The following is a 17,607-nucleotide window of genomic DNA, read 5'->3' on the forward strand; positions in this document are numbered from 1 at the left end:
ATTAGTATAAGCTAAATAAACTTGCAGATGTTTCTGCTAGTGCACTGCAGCGTGGCTTTTAAATTAACATTAATTTGCTTAAAAACTTGTTTCTATTGTTTCAGATCCTCAAGGGTTGCGGAAGTTTCTCTAAATTTTTTTTAGTTAAAGTGCTTAAATAGTGAAAACATTGTTTAAGTGTCAAATTAAAAGTACTGCAGTGTTGTGAAGTAATAAAATCGCAAAGATAAATTTAAAAATACTATCATATAGTTGTGATTCATTTAATTTAATTTAATAATAAATAAACATTACGTTTGAAATCATAACAATGTTTTGACGCGGGTGCAGTTCTTATTTACGTGCGTTCCCTCTGAAAGCACAACGAGAACTACATCGAAACAACGATGGCTTGGCCTGAAGTTGTGCGATGAGGCGGGGGACGAAGAGGAGGGGATGGACGAGCCTGGCGCCGCCAAGCGGCCGTCTGTGCTAACTATAGACCGGGCCGCATTCCTTCTCCTAAGAGTTAAGAGGGCTTTCAAGAAGAAAAGGCAGCAGAGGAAAGAAAAACAGTAAGTACAATTATTTGTTAACTAGCAGACGCCACGCGGTTTCGCCCGCAAAGTTTCCTTAGGAATAAGGGGATAAACGGTCTCTATCTTTATAAACGGTTCTCAGTCTAACAGGATACTACAGATAAAGAGAAATAGAGACGCATTTAAAATTGACACTGACGAATTTTAAATACACCCTTGAAGAAAAGCACTTACCATCAGGTGAGATTGTAGTCAAGGGCTAACTTGTAAAGAATAAAAAAAAAAGCGTTAAAAATTTAATGCAACATTATTCTTTAGAAATAAACGTATACATCTACATTGTTCAGTTATTCTCTTTGATGGCTAATCTAATTATTATTATGCATCCCTTTTCAAAGTAAGCAAAAGGATAGTTTTACTTTTCTATACCACTTAATACACTTAAGGAAATCAACTTGATTCAATTTACGGAAGCCTTGTTTCTCAATATAATGCTTATAATCTAACTTTATGGAGATGAGCGGCGATGAAATTCACCTCACGTACAACTTTACGTAATTCTCATTGTTGGCCCAAATTAACTTGTCTTTGTATAAAATTCCTATTTTTCGTTCTATTGCCCGTTCTTTTTGTGGGTTTTGTGAAATATAGCAATAAAACACGATGTGTATACAGAATTTTAAATTTACTCCTATTTTTCAATACCGCAGTAGCGTTTTGATTATTTAATTTGTAGTTTAGTGTACAAAGGATGTTTTTAAGTACATCTAGAACATAAATTGTATTTTGAGCTGTATGAAAAAATGTATGACTTGGTTAATCAAATTACTTTTTCATAAATAGAGAATGAATTTTACACTTGTGTCTGATATATTAATTAAGGGACATCCTGTATATAGCTATAACTTGAAGTATATTGTTGTTAGCTTACTTAACATTTAAGAATAAATAAAACAAACATCATTCACACACACACAATATGCTTATATTACATGTTTTACATTTTCAAGCTAAGTCACAGTATTAAGTATGTCCATAGCTGTCACTTTTTCATATTTTTTGTTTGTCACAGATTTATTTTTTTCTTGCAAAGTCAAATCTTTTTTTACCGAAGATTGAAGTGGTGGGTCAAATTTCATAGTTTTAAAATCATTCCTTATCTCTTTATCTCCAACTATTTGTATATTGTTTTTTTTCTTTTCAGTTGTAAGTTTTTCAAAATCCATAGGTAGAATCCCATGCTTCTTTGGAAAGAAAACTATTTCTACTGCTTTCGGCTTAGCCGACACAGTTGGCAAAGTCGGTCTATGTTTCAGGGAGTTAAGCAAAAATGGTAGAAATGATAATGGATTGGAATTAGATGTTTCGGGCTTGACTATCATTTGACTGTGTTTAGGACCAAATTCTAGTAAGATTTCCTCCTGAACATGTTCGTGAGAGTCACAACATAAAGTAGAAGATTGGGGTGCTTTAAAGGAGAATAAGTCGTTGCCAGATAGAATTTTGTTTAGCAAATCAGATGGATTATTTTGAGAAGCATCCTTCAAATATGTTAGGCTTGAACATGGGCAAGGTTCTTCTCTCACTGATTCTAGTTTAGGTGAAAAGGGTGACCTAGACCTAGGTTCATGGTTTCTTAGATCAAATCTTGATGCAAAATCTATAAAAAACTAAAGTATTTAATATGTTACTTATGAATAATTCATGTCAGTTCAAAATTGTTAAAAATAAATTAGTAATTACCTTCTGGGTGAGCATTTAAATGTAACGAAATGTCCATTTTTCCAAGATTAATCAAGGAATTGGTAACATATGGTAAGGTCTTCATGCTCGAAGTTTTACCAAAATCCCGTGAGACAACTATATTTAAGCAGGCGAGTAGAATTACGGAGATGTAAAACCACATGACCTTGAAATTAAAAGGTGATTAACTTTGACGGGATAAAACGTTCATTTTATGAAGACTATAAATAACAGAAAGAGAATTAAACCGTTAAATAATTAAAGTAAAAGCATTAATGTAAGTCAATAAATTGTAAAGTTAGACAAAACTCAGTTTAAAGCAATGTAATTGAAGGCTCCATAAAGCAACTGTTAAAGGACTATTTAAATGAAAAATAATGAGAGATTCCTTCGAATACATTGACTAAAGATAAATTTTAATACCGCGCTTTTAAAGTTCAAAAAGACGATGAATAGCTTAACACAACCAATAAGAATAAAGTCTGGATTGAAATTCAGTTGAAATCAAATTCGTGCCATTTCACAATATCGATTTGGGCGTTTATTGGATTTCTGTTTTATGTACAGGATTGCGTAATAGCAAATTTCCGGCAAATATAGAATTTATTTAGCTGTAAATTGGAAATGAATGTTTTGCTTTGATAAATAATGGTAGGGACTGACGCTTAGAAAAGGAAGTATCCTACTTTTGACTTGAAAATACATTTTGTTGGATTTGATATAGGGGATGGAAGTTAGGAAAGGACACCAATAATTTCACAAGTTTGTGGATTTATTGAATTGATAAATATAGACTTGGAGCAAAAATTACAAGTACTAACTCTATGTAGACATACGACGTTGCTCTCACCAGATTGTACGAGAAAATATATACCCTCATCTGTTATATATTTGATATAAGAAATAAATGACAGAAAATATTTACATTGACACATTGCAGATAGGTTGCCTATACGCATACCACAGCCCTACACGATGTGTATTTTTTACCTACAAACAAATTAGAAATGAAGGTAGAAAAGACATTCATTTCATAACTTATTTATTTTAAACTAGCTGACGCCGCGCGGTTTTACCCGCGTAGTTCCCGTTCCCGTAGGAATATGAGAATAATATATACCTATAGCCTTCCTCGATAAATGGGCTATCTGACACAGAAAGAATTTTTCAAATCGGACCAGTACTTCTTGAGATTAGCGCGTTCAATCAAACAAACAAACTCTTCAGCTTCATTATATTAGTATAGATAATTATTTAGTTTTAGTATTAATTTTATTGTATCTCTTGTGGATGATTAATTATAATTGCAGCAATATATTATCTGATAGCAAGATAATTGATGTTGGAATCGACATGGGACTATGCAGTGGGCCTAATTTGTGTTTATGTACCATCTGTTAAAATCTAACTGATTAATGTTGACAGCTTACATAAACTGCATTGTCACTTAATTAGGCATGCCAGTGTAGTTAGATTGGCCTATAAAGTATAGGCCAGTCAACCTCGAAATGGTAATAACACTAATATTATAAAGGCGAAAGTTTGTGTGTTAGTATATTTTTTACTCTGGATGAACACATAGGCTACTTTTGATCCCGGAAAAATCCATGTTCCTGCGAGATTTGTGAATAACTGAATCCACGCGGACGAATTCGCTGGCGTCCGCTAGTCATAAAATAAATTCAACGCGGGCAATGTCGTAGATTCCTGCTGGTTAATATATTTCAGTTAATCATGTAGGTAGCCGTAATAGCCCAGTGGATGGTGGTGACCTATGCCTTCGATTTCGGATGGTGTGGGTTAAAATCCGGGCATGCACCTCCAACTTGTGTTCATTATAAGAAATTAAACATCACGTGTCTCAAAAGTGATAGATACGTGATATTTAATTTCTTATAATGAATAAGAAATTAAATATCACGTGTCTCAAAAGGTGAAGAAAAAACATCGAGAGCAAAACCTGCATACCTGAGAATTTTCTTAAGTCTATGCGTGTGTTAAGTTTGCCAATCTGCATTGGACCAGCGTGGTGGACTAATTGCCTAACTGCTCTCATCCTGAGAGGAGACTCGATCTCAGCAATGAGCTAAATCTCTCCGTGCTGTATTCCTTATTACTAAGGGTCGTGACCCCTATCACACATTCAAGACTTTTTCCGCACAATGTCGACTTGTAGAGCTTCGTGTACTTTTGCATCGAGAGTGGTGCGGATTTGATCTGACCAATGCATCGGGCTACAACCTCAGGTCTCTTCCCGAGTAAAGTTTGACTAACATTTAATGAGCCGTGTAGTATATAGGACAACATGTCAACAGCCTACAGACTATTGGATAGAAGCAGGCGTTACTTTGCGGAAGTTCATTATGATTATATAATGATTTATTTATTTTGCTATCATCCGCGAAAAGTCGACGAACCCATGCGACAACGTCACCCAGGTCCGACAAAATACTCTCAACGTGTCTACGTGACTCTACAATATCTCCTGAGGATGCTCCGGTTTCGGAATGAAACGAAACGTACGTAGAGAGTATTTTGTCGGACCTGGGTGACGTGATCATTACTTGAGAGACTTATTATTATTAATTAAATCTAAACAGTATTTTGATTGCGAAATCATAAGATTACTTGAAAATAAGTCGAATCACAATAACTTCAGAGTAAACATGATAATTATTAGGTTTGAGGTTATAAATTTTTCAGTGAGCCAAGCCTCCACGGCAACATATATGTTTAACTCAACAGCCCTAAGTACATCTCTGTAGTGCTGAGTTCAAGATATAGGGTTTACGTAGATGATACGTAATGTATGGCTTCTGACAGATTATTGCCCTCGTCCGTTCACCTCCGTCTGCCGCGGCCGTCTGCAGTATAATGATGCACTTAACTTCGGTAGCTCGTTACTGCATTACTGGCCGTGTTCATATCAACAGAGAATAAATTTAGAGTTGCAGACATCGCGTATCGCAGATTACTTGTTTACACGGATGTGCAATCGTAGATACCTACTATACTATAATCATGCACAAACTGGTGAATGACTTTTCTTATTTATAATGTTATTTTGAAATGAAATCTTCAAAAAAGTATGGTTGATCCAGTGGCCAGAATTTTTTTCTTTCATTAAAGCTGAAGCCAAGATGCTGGTATAGCGACCTCGAGGTGGACTTATGATAACAAGTCGCAGGGATTCGCTGAATTCAGGCGCCTCAGGATGGTGATATTTGGAAGTTTCTAAAAAAGGCCTATGTCTTGCGGTGGACGTCCGTCGGCTGATGTGATGATGATGAAAGTTTGTTAGTCTGTGCTCCTAACATAGATATGCTATCTATAGGCATCTACAAGGAGTTGAGCTCTGGGAGTTTGTTTAGAGTATGGCCTGCCTTGTAGAGCGACAGTGATGGTCTCCTAAGACAGCCTTATATGTATGAGTTGTCGCACCAACGTGATTTGATGACATCTCTGACATACACCTATTTGACTTTAGCTGACAGCAGATGGCTCCGGTCAATGAGATGGGATATGGGTTAATATAAGACTTTAACCGTGGATAATCGACAAAAAAGAATCAGGACCTGTAGTCAAGTGGCACGTCGATTCTCTTTCTAAATACGCTAACGCTTTGAGAACTAGAAAAATATATGGGAATGACAGATCTTAATCACGTGACCTGTCGATAGCAAATGTCATTCACATACATCTTTCTAGTTTTCGAAGCGTCAGCAATCGTAGAAATCGACGTGCCACTTGGCTAGGGGGAAGGACCTGTAGCGATCTGGCACGTTCATTCTCTTTCTACAAACGCTAACGCTTCGAAAACTAAAAAAAGAACGACACGTTCGGAACACACGGGAACGACAGATCCGTTCAATAACTTGATCACGTGACCGGTCTATGGCAAATGTCATTCCCATGCATTTTTTATTTTCCAAGCGTTTGCGATTGTAGAAAGAGAATCGACGTGCCTCATGGCTACAGGCCGAGTACTACCAGAAATAAGTATAGTACGGGCTACGTCAGAAAGAGTTAGAAATACTGAAAGGGCTATATAAAATATAGAAAGGGCTATCGAATAGTCCCAACAAGTCAGAAAATCTTCGTTTTCTGTCGTAACATACTTTAGTGTAACTCGCGTTGAGGCAATAAACTTCATTTAAATTGTATTTATTTATAAACGTCGATTTCTGTAGCTCGTAAAACCTCTGATGTGTGCCGTATTATTGCCTTCGGTTGTGAACAGTAAAACGCACGTATGCCACTCACGTATTTGAGATTCGCTATTTTGGTATGTTATTGACAATCCAATACTTGCAAATCGTAGTCTGGGACTTTAGCTTTCCAATAAAACAACACTTGAGATAAATTCAAACCTGTGAAGTTTCCTAGAGAACGATTATCTATATAATGTTTACTGTGGACTAGAGATTTGTGCATTTTTATCTGTAACTGATAGGCAAAGATCAGTGATCATACAGTATATTTTATCGAATTGAATGCTTGAGTATTATTGTTAAATCGTGTACTTTTGTATTTATTAACTTCTAATTCCTTTATTTTGATCATCTTATTTTAAATTCAAACAAGCGAGTTCAAAAATGTTTTAAATCAAATTGCTTTTACACAAATGATTTTTTGTTTTACAATTTTGTTCGTTGAATCGTTTTGATTACATTTTTCACTGCTATTGTCATCAATTGGATTATTTGAACCGTCGATTTAGCCTTTTATTTTGCGTCTATTGACGTTGTCACTCGTTCCATTCAATTAAATCAAACCCACAAAGTTTACCAGCCCCAGCCAATGTCAATGGCAAATTCGTTTAAAATGCAAATGAAACTGAATTCGGTAAACGTCTTAACAATGTTGGGAATACGGACGACGACAAGGGGGACAGATTTTCTTGTGATCCCTTCCGTTTCGTTCTAAAATCCTTTATTATTATTTCAAAAAGTACCTCGCTAGGTTTTTGAGATGTATTTGATGTTATTTTTTCAAATAGTGGAGGATTTACAAGCTTTAAATTTGCAAATAGAAAGCGCTTATAGGCAAACGACCTTAAAGGAATTTAATTAGTACTCTTAAACGGGGGATCTAAAGAATAAATTGGGTGTTTGATTATTTTAAATTATAAATTCTGTAACTATTGGGTACATAGTGTAGTTAGTTGTTATTGTTGGTAGATTATTAAAAGGGTTTCATTCCTACTTAGAATTCTTAATCGGTCGCAAACATTATTTATCTTTTTGGAGAGATTTTGGAAATTCTCGATTATGATTTTCGACGGCCTCCGTGGCGCAGTGGTATGCGCGGTTGATTTACAAGATGGAGGTCCTGGGTTCGATCCCCGGCTAGGCCGATTGAGATTTTCTTAAGTGGTCCAGGTCTGGCTGGTGGGAGGCTTCGGCCGTGGCTAGTTACCACCCTACCGGCAAAGACGTACCGCCAAGCGATTTAGCGTTCCGGTACGATGTCGTGTAGAAACTGAAAAGGGGTGTGGATTTTCATCCTCCTCCTAATAAGTTAGCCCGCTTCCATCTTAGACTGCATCATCACTTACCATCAGGTGAGATTGTAGTCAAGGGCTAACTTGTAAAGAATAAAGAAAAAAAAAATCTTGGTCTCTCGGTTTTACGAGTATAAGCACGCGACACCTATTATTATCAATAAGAATAATAATGATAAAAATCTATAGAATCCAGTCATGATCCCGCCAATCCATACTGGAGAAGCATTAGCTCTAAATCTCTTCTTTAAAAGAAAGAATGCTTATGTTTGTGGCAACTTTAATTAAACTGATGGGAAAATGTTTTTGGATTTTCAAAAAAAATCCCCTCCCTGTTTATCTACTTAGTATGTTGAAACAGTAGCAACACGGTTTTTGTCGTAGAGTTGGGAATCTGCCAAGACACTAATTAGTTCGTTCATTAGCTACAATGGAGTAGTATTATCTATAGCGAGAACTGGTTTCGCCTATAATGGAAGCCATTAAAAGATATTAAGCTTAATCGCTTCACTTAATTAAAGAAACTTCTTTATACGGGTGCTTACTATTTAAATTAGCGGGGTTTTGTTGAAAGTATTTCTACGTGATCAGAACAGAAATTAGGATTACCATGAAAGAAAAAACAAAAAGGAAAATCAAAGTAGCGGTGACCCTCTTGACTTTAGCAGTTATGTACGCGAGTGTCGGCAGACCATGTACTGACTCTTAAATCTATTGGGCTGACTAAATGCAGTTTTCATTAAGCTTGAAGGTCAGGCTATCACCGGCTTTTATATAAGCTCGAAGGTTAGGCTATTACAGGCAATCTTTATACTAAACCATAAACAGTTTGCTCACGCTCCTCTGCATGTAGACGAAAACGCGACAAACGTAGACGTCTTTAGAAACAAAAAGTAGATACGTGATATATTAGCTGGAGAATATAGAAAACGTTAAAGGTATCTTTCCAATTCCGTGGTAGCAACTATAGTTAAAGGAGAACGCTAGATAAGCTATAGAACTTTAACCCACAAAAAACAGTATATTTCTAACATGTATTGCTATTTTGTTATTAAGTAAACGTAACTTTAAACCCACCTAGAATAAGGTGAATTAAATCCCGATCTCAATTTCTAGGTTTGTCAGACCCCTTGGCTACTAAGTGGAACGTCGATTCTATTTCTGCGACCGCAAACGCTTCGAAAACTAGAAAAATGTATGGGAATGACAGATCTTGATAATGTGACCTGTCGATAGCAAATGTCATTCCCATACATTCGAAGCGTTTGCGATCGTAGATAGAGAATCGACGTGCCACTTGGCTACAGGGGCAGGTCAGTCACAGCTCAACAACATTGTAACGTCACTCTGGCAGATGCGCTGTAATCTTTTTACCTATATTCACGGCTCTGGAATCTAGTGGTCTTTGTGTCTGTGGTTATTGAAGTGAATAAAAATGCTTTAAAAAAAGCAACAGCGTTATTAACACAAACAAGCGAAGTTAAAATATTTTTTTAAGGAAAAAACTAAGCAAATTCAGTGGAGGTTTTTTCTGTTTCACAGCATATAGCGTATCACAATTTCACTTAAGAATAAGTACGCATTAAGCTATTCATTCGCAAGATTGTTGTCGTCACATATTTTTCAAGGTACCCTCACGTAGACATAATAGGCATCTTTACTTGATAGCTAAACATTTCTTTCTGCGTAGCTGTTATTGAACAAAATAATTTCTGGCAATGGCGCAAACAGCACAAACTCCAGCTCGACAGTTGCTGCGAAAGCAATTTTGGATGTGAAGCGAAGGAGCGATCTAGTCGATGAAGCGTTTTTGGAACAAAAGGATATTTTATTGGACATGGTGACTATTACTTGCTTATTACTTTTCGAGGGGTTCTGTACCTCCGTATAGGGTCATTTAGACTCCCTACGGTTTTAGCCGCGTAGTTCCAATTTCCGTGGAAATATAAGGATATTATTATATAGCCTTTGACCAATTAAAGCTCGGCCCCTCAGAGATTGGATAACTGACACCTGTCAATGTCACCTTTCTATATTTGTTAATGAATTAATTATTATTAATTGTAGCCCAAAATTAATACGTTTACCGTAAGCATTATTATTATAATTATTCCATTTTAATGGTATTGAGATTATTAAAAGATATTTAAATATCTTTTTGTCATTAACATTGACAGGTGTCAATCTCTGAGCGGCCGGGCTATAAGTGGCTTTCTATTAGTAAAATAATTTTCATAATCGGATCTGTAGATCCAGAGATTACCCCTACAACCTTATAAACTTTACCTCTGTATAATATTCGTATAGGCTAATTCACTGTGCTCGTTAAACTGAGACAAGTGTTAAGCCATACGTGTTACATGATACTGCTTAGTGGCTTAACTAATAAGCAAAGCAACATAATTTCCAGTACAAGCTCCTTCACAAAGAAACCACTATTTTATTCTGACTAATGCAACTAAAATGTAAATTTCATTGCAAAAATAATGTGTTCCAGCTTCTGTCACTTGGAGACAAAATTCAATATTATGTTGAAATCTGTAACGGCTAAGGCTTGACTGCGTACCAAACAAGACATACATCATTATTATCATCATAAACAGCCGACGTCCACTGCTGGACATAGGACATACTAACATAACGGTCTCGAGCCCCCAGCGGCTCCCTGCAATTCGCTTGATGTACTCGATTCACCTACGACAATCGACACTGCTCTTTCGAGAGCAAGATCGCTATTCCAGAAAGAAAAAGACGTTTATTTTCAAATCTTGCCACACACGATAATGCCTAAGCACTATTGTACAAACGAGTACATACGACCGAAAAACAGAACCCAGATTCTTCGACAGTTGATAAGACTATTACTATGTCCAGTATTTAAAAACTTAAAAGCTTTTCAAATGTTACTCTAATCTGGAAATGTCCTAAATACCTTATCTTAGAAATACTGTTACAGCTCGAAGCGAAGTTAAAAGAGGTGCGCGATAAAAAGAAGAAAAAGAGTGATCGAACAGAAAATAGTGCACTTTGGGAAACCAATAAATGTGAATCATTGCCGAAGGATGTGGATTTAAAGCTGCAGGCGAGCGGGATAGTAGCAGTGGGACAAACTGACGTGCAATTATCATTTGGAGATTCCGGTACTTTTCTTAAATACAAGTTTATATAAGTCTTTACATACAAGTTTACATAAGCCTCCGATTCTGGAGGGTGTGGGATTGAAACCGGTCCGGGGCATGCACCTCCAACTTTTCAGTTGTGTGCATTTTAAGAAATTAAATATCACGTGTTTGTGAAGGAAAACATCGCGAGGAAACCTGCATTTCACTAATTCTCGGCGGTGAGCCGAATATGGGTTGATAATGATGATGATGATGAAATGATGAGTGTCTGAGCTTTATTTAAAGATACTTTTTAAATCTTTTGGTAAAAAAATCGCCTTTCAGATAGCAACAACTTGAATTTGAACGCATCAGGAATTTCTAATGTTGGAAAAACTAGTCTTAAACTGGGTATCGGTAATGGCACAGTAAATATACCTGGACTAAAGGATTTATTCTTGGGTGAGCAATTATACTAATACGCCTTAATTAAAATGATTTGGCCTTTGATTGTTGATTGTAACTTCTTTTTTAATGACCGACAAGTTAGCCTTTGACTGGGACAAAGTGACAAAATGCAGTCTAAGATCGTAGATTGCATCATCACTTATCATCAGGTGAGGATGACGAAATCCGAGGCACATTTCCGCTGGCAACACACGTTTTATCAATGAGTTGATCAAAAAATACCTACAGTCATTTTTAGCTCTTTCATAATCTATCACGATTATCTATTTTGATTGCAAACGCTAGAAGTGCTACAAACCTTCAGTTTTAACTGTTCAGTTTATCTAATCAAAATTTCAATCAATATACAATAGAAAAAACTGTAAAGTTAAAACTGACAGACACAGGACACTGACGATTTAACTGAATAATTCTAATGTACAGTTAAAATTGTGCAGGTCTGTGCTTGGTAATGCATTTAAAGCAATAATTTAACTTAATTTTTTGTAGGTGCATCGTACATTCGGAATGCCTGTGAAAACCGTGTAACTGAATCTAAATCGGAACCTCCACTAATCAATCCTGATGTACCAAATGATGTTAGATCTACGAGTGTGGGTTCATCTAATATAACTGACTTAACTATGAATAAAACAGGTATAGAGCCTCCACAAAATAATGTTACTCAAATAGTTCAAGCAGAAAATGTACAGAATGTAGTTCCAATCGCTTAAAATGTTAATATTAAATTAATATTTTGTTGGTGATAGTGTTTTATTTAACAATGATGTGTTATTATATACGATTGTGGGTTCATCTAATATAACTAACATAACTATGAATTAAGCAGATATAAAGCCTCCACAAATAGTTCAAGTAGAAAATGTGCAGAATGTTGTTCCAGTTGCTTGAAATGTTAATATTCAATTCATATTTTTTGGTGATAGGTAGTGTTTTATTTAACAAGTATATTTACAAACCTTTTAATGAAGTCCAATAATGTAGCCGTTAGAGAAGATTCTACTGATCAGATATAATGAGTCAAGTCCTCATCATCATTGACAACCCTCGGCTCACTGTTGAACACAACTCCTCTTATAATGAGACTTAAGCCTTGGTCCACCACACTGGATGCGGATTGGCAGACTTCGCACACGTAGAGAATTAAGAAAATTCTCAGGTATGCAAGTTTCCTCACGATTTTTTTCCTTCACCGTTTGAGACACGTGATATTTAATTTCTTAATGTAAGTAGATTTATTGTATGTCTACTAGTCATTACCTACAGTATCATGATAGACTGATGTTTAACTGCCATCATCATCATCATATCAGCTGATGGACGTCCATTATAGGACTGATAGGCCTTTTAAAGGGACTTGCAGACATTACGATCCTCAGCCATATGCGTCCAGCGAGACAGCGTCTATCTGTATATCTGTGTTAAAGGTCAGAAAGGATTATCAAAAATAACCCATTTTCGAGTTCTCGAGGATGGTCAAAATCCGAAATTCACACGTACGAAGTCGTGGGCATCAGAATCCCATTTACAAGATTATAAAGAAAATGTGAATTCTTAGGTACATTTCAAACGAGGTAATACTTGAAAAAGTATTCTCATATTGAAAATTCTAGTTCGAATTTATCCCTGAATTCACAAACTTTACTTTAAAGTTTCACAAAGCTTGGCTAGCGAACAGTGTTCCAATCAGAGTCTTGAAACACGTGTTGCCGCGTTGTTACATTTTGTTGTTTCATTTATTTGTAGCGAATGAAATACTACAACATTTATAAGTACTTATCTGTCATATCATTTATTTTTTTATACAAAATAATACTTTGGGGATACATTGTACTCGTAATTATCATCCATTACTGGTTATTACCAGCTAGAAAAAGTTCCTATATTATGCCTTAAAGTTACTAAAGTCCAGCCGCTCAGAGATAGCGTTTCTGACTCCTGACGTTGCGTTTGACGGCCTCCGTGGCGCAGTGATATGCGCGGTGGATTTATAAGACGAAGTCCTGGGTCTGACCCCCAGCTGAGCCGATTGAGGTTTTTTTGCCCATGTGTGGCTGGTGGGAGGCCGTTGCTAGTTACCACCCTACCGGCAATGACGTACCGCCAAGCGATTTAACTTTGTCGTGTAGAAACCGAAAGGGGTGTAGATTTTTATTCTCCTCCTAACAAGTTAGCACGCTTCCATCTTAGATTGCATCATCACTTATCATTCGATGAGATTGTAGCCAAGGGCTAACTAGTAAACAAAAAGAATACCTGACAATGTCACCTTGTTAATAATTTTATAAGCAAAAAAAGCATAATTATTTTTTTAATGTTATTAAAACTGTACTGGTTAATAAAAGATATTTAAATACATTTTCTTAACGGTGAACGAAAAATGTTACAACTTTTCGGTTTTTAAGAACAAACTGTAAGTAAGATCCGTGAAAAGACCCAGCAATTAATACTGACGTAAGTCGTAAGGCAATATCTGAAAACGAAATCGTATTTGAAAATATTTGGCTGGTGGGAGGCTTCGGCCGTGGCTAGTTACCACCCTACCGGCAATGACGTACCGCCAAGCGGTTTAGCTTTGTCGTGTAGAAACCTTAAGGGGTGTAGATTTTTTATCTCCATTTAACAAGTTAGCACGCTTCCGTCTTAGATTGTATCATCACTTAACATTCGGTGAGGTTGTAGTCAAGGGCCAACTTGTAAAGAAAAAATGAAATAAACAAAGTCACCTTGTTAGTAATTTTAGCTAAAAATTAGCAAAAAAAGCACAATATTTTTTTTATTGTTATTAAAACTGTACTGGTTAATAAAAGATATTTAAATATCATGTCATTGACGTTGACGTTGACGCAATCTCTGAGCGACCGGACTTAACCTACATTTTCTGATGCAAAATGTTGTAAAGCTAGTACATTTTCTCAACGGTGAATGAAAAATGCTACAACTTTTCGTTTTTGAGAACAAACTGTAAGATCCGTGAAAAGTTCCAGCAATTTATACTGACGTAAGTCGTAAGGCAATATCTGGAAACGAAATCGTATTTGAAAATCCCATCCCAGCGAAAGAGTTTCAGTAAAAATTCACACCGTCGTAGACTTACGTAAATTAGATGTGACCGCTAACATTTCCGTAAACGCTGGAATTCTATTTCTGCTTAAAAGGAAATGAAAGAAAGGTTTAAATTTAAACATTTTAAACAGTGTTAAGAAAAAAATCAGAATAAGGTGCAGGTTTAGTGCTCCAACGCACAGGGACGTAACTATATACTGACTAACAAACAAAGTCTAAACTCTACCCCTAAATTTTAACTATCTTGTAAAATTGGTACCAAAATGATTGTTGTAATAAACTACACACGATGTAATACATTTATTTTGGATTCGACTACTGGACCGTGTCCATCTATCGTTCGACTACTGGACCGTGTCCATCTATCGTTCGACTGCAGAACGATAGATGGACCAAAAGGGTGACGGAATGGGTACCAAGGGGCGAAAAAAGAAAAAGAGGTCGTCAGAAAAGGAGATGGAAAGACGTCTTCTCACAAACGAGTGGCACGGCCTGGATGCGTACAGCCCGAAACAGGAAAATATGGAAAGATTTGGGGGAGGCCTACGCCGTACAGGCGACTTGTATCTAGTGTATTATTTTTTTTTTATTAATGTTAGATTGTAAGTTAAAATTGTAAATGGATACTAGAATAAGGGCTTTTTTTTATTATTTTATTTATTTTATTTTACTGGACCGTGAAATAAACGATGAAAATGCCTAAATTTCTAATTTTTAAATTTAATAACATTTTAAGTTCTACTCATGATATCTCAGGTCGGTTTCAACATTTCGATTAGAAATTTCAATGAATAATACTTCAAGTAATTCTGCGTCAAAAACAATGACACATAGTACATCAAAAACTAAAAACATTTTCCGACCTAAGCCGCTAGTCTATTAAGTAACTGAACTTTTAAAGTGATACCTTCTTATGGAAAGGTAAGCTGCTATGTAACGTAACGCGTTACGGCGCCAATCTGTCTGGTTATCCTTTCTCTCACGCAACTGTAACAAGATTAAGTTATCACTTATGTTGAGCGTCCTTTGATACACATTTTTTTTTAATTTGGCAACTTAACCCTCAATAATGCAACGTTTTTAGGGTGAAGTGAAACCCACATTGCTGTCATCACTCTTCATAAGTAGGTAAGTGCAGGTTAAATTAAGAGTAAAAAAATACCGGAACGTATGTGATAAACTACGAGTATGTAGTTTGAATCAGCAATATTGTTATTCCGGTATTTTCTTAATCCCGTTAAAAATAACCATGAATTTTCGAACGTAAACAAAATTTACAATATTCAAATCCGTTTTTCGGAGATTAAATTTAACTTTCAAAGTTTAATAGATACGTGAATTTACCTATTTTATAAAATACTAGACGCCGGTTTAACCCGCGTGGATCCCGTTTCCGTGGGGATAAATTATAGCCTATAAGCACTTGGGCATAGTGTACCTTCTCAACAGTGAAAGAATTTTTCAATCGGTTCTGGAGTTCCAGAGCCAATTCAATATATTCAAACAAACAATCAAAGGTTTTCTCTTTATAATATTAGTATAGATTATGGTTTTATGTAGATTTTATTATTATACTCTATTACTTATTTCTGCCCCAGAATACTAAAATAGCCATCACTAAAGATCATAGACACAGATCTATTACAATCTTGTCGATCTTGTGTCGAGGTCTTTGATCGTATAAAACCTCTAGTCTTTCTTTAACGGACGCTGGCGAAATTACTTGTAGGTACATATTATTATGAATTTTGTGGCGAAATCGCCAGGATTTTTCTTGTTGCCAGTTGTTGGACATTCGCGCTTTAAAATAATGTGGAATGTTGAAGATATTTTTTTTTGACCAGTTTCATTTTTGGCCTATTTTTGATGACTATTGACTAGCAATGGTTAATAAGCGCTATTTTTACCTGACTGAAAGAAGGGTTATGTTTTTCGCGCGTATCATGTACGTAAGTATGTATTTAATATTCTTTATTACCTCATGTCTTCCAAAGTGTCATGTCCCCAAGTGTTCCTATATAGGTGAAATTAAAAAAACCAACACGACTAATGTGAGATGCTATAGATTCGAGATGGAAACAAATTTTTTTTTCGAATACCTGAATGAATATGAAGATTATTAAATAGTATTTATTAACTTCTTATGACGTTGTCACGTTCAACTATCGTCAGTAAGCCGACTTTACAGACAACCGGTTTTTTTTTGTAATTATGTTACTTACAATATCAGACCGCCACTTATTCATATCCGCTTGCTCTATATATAGCGAATATATAGAGCGATACCGATAAACGCAGGTCGATAAGAGCAGGTCAACCTGCTTTCTACGTAAATGCGCCCTTTGAATCCAGCTCCTGAGCTACTGAGGCCTGGTGATAGAAATGATGATGTATAATAATGATGATGTGATGTGATGATAATGATGATGTTGTCTCTCAGTGCGGCGGCGGCAGCGGCGGCGGCGGCGGAGTCGCTGGGCGGGCGGCGCGGGCCCCCGCCCCTGCTGCGCTCCCGGACGCTGCCTGCCATCATAGCGCCCGGCTTCTCCATACTGCAGGCTCAGATCGATCCACAGCTCTCAGCCGGTAAGTACTATCTTTTATTTGTAAGATAAGTTTTTTGTTTTTTTCATTGTTTACAAGTTAGCCCTTGACTACAATCTCACCTGATGGTAAGTGATGATGTAGTCTTAGATGGAAGCCACTTCTCAAACAATTAATTAAGAATGGCGAGCAATGCTGAAATCTTATATTACACGGTGGCCATATCCACTGGGCAATCACTGCTCATGCTGCTGGGCTATAAACATATACTTACGTTATATTATGGTAAGTAGTTAAGAAGTTATGAGGTAACAGATTAACATACTTGTACTTATCTAACCACAGAGATTACAATCATACTATAGCTTGGCAACTTCGTTCGTAACACTCCCGATTGTCCGCGCTGACCGGGGGGCGTGTAGCGATGGATGAAAAGCCCACGACTGATGCACCTCGATTCCTTTCCCCCGTCGCCCGCATATCATGGGAGTGTCATCAACGTTGTTTTGTTACGATCGGATGGATGTGAGTAAAAATGTTATCTCGAAAACACAAAAGCCGCTCCACAAAGAAGGGACAAACACACAAACTTTCGCCTTTATAATATTGGTGTGTAAAGTATTAAGTATAATAACATTTTTAATTAATCAAGTCGCCAGTCGGG

General features: G+C 36.4%; 1 protein-coding gene across 1 annotated transcript in view; it reads left to right on the forward strand.

Moving 5' to 3' along the window:
* Window positions 1–301: 301 nt before the first annotated feature.
* The window catches only part of LOC112046488 (uncharacterized), a 166,069-nt gene continuing 148,763 nt past the window's right edge, over window positions 302–17,607 (forward strand). Inside the window, exons 1-2 of the mRNA XM_052884308.1 lie at window positions 302–554; window positions 16,840–16,985. Coding sequence (XP_052740268.1) covers window positions 436–554; window positions 16,840–16,985 — 265 coding nt within the window. The 5' untranslated portion in view covers window positions 302–435. The remainder of the gene's footprint in view (window positions 555–16,839; window positions 16,986–17,607) is intronic.

The sequence above is a fragment of the Bicyclus anynana genome, chromosome 11 (genome assembly GCF_947172395.1).
Source record: "Bicyclus anynana chromosome 11, ilBicAnyn1.1, whole genome shotgun sequence".
Taxonomy (NCBI): domain Eukaryota; kingdom Metazoa; phylum Arthropoda; class Insecta; order Lepidoptera; family Nymphalidae; genus Bicyclus; species Bicyclus anynana.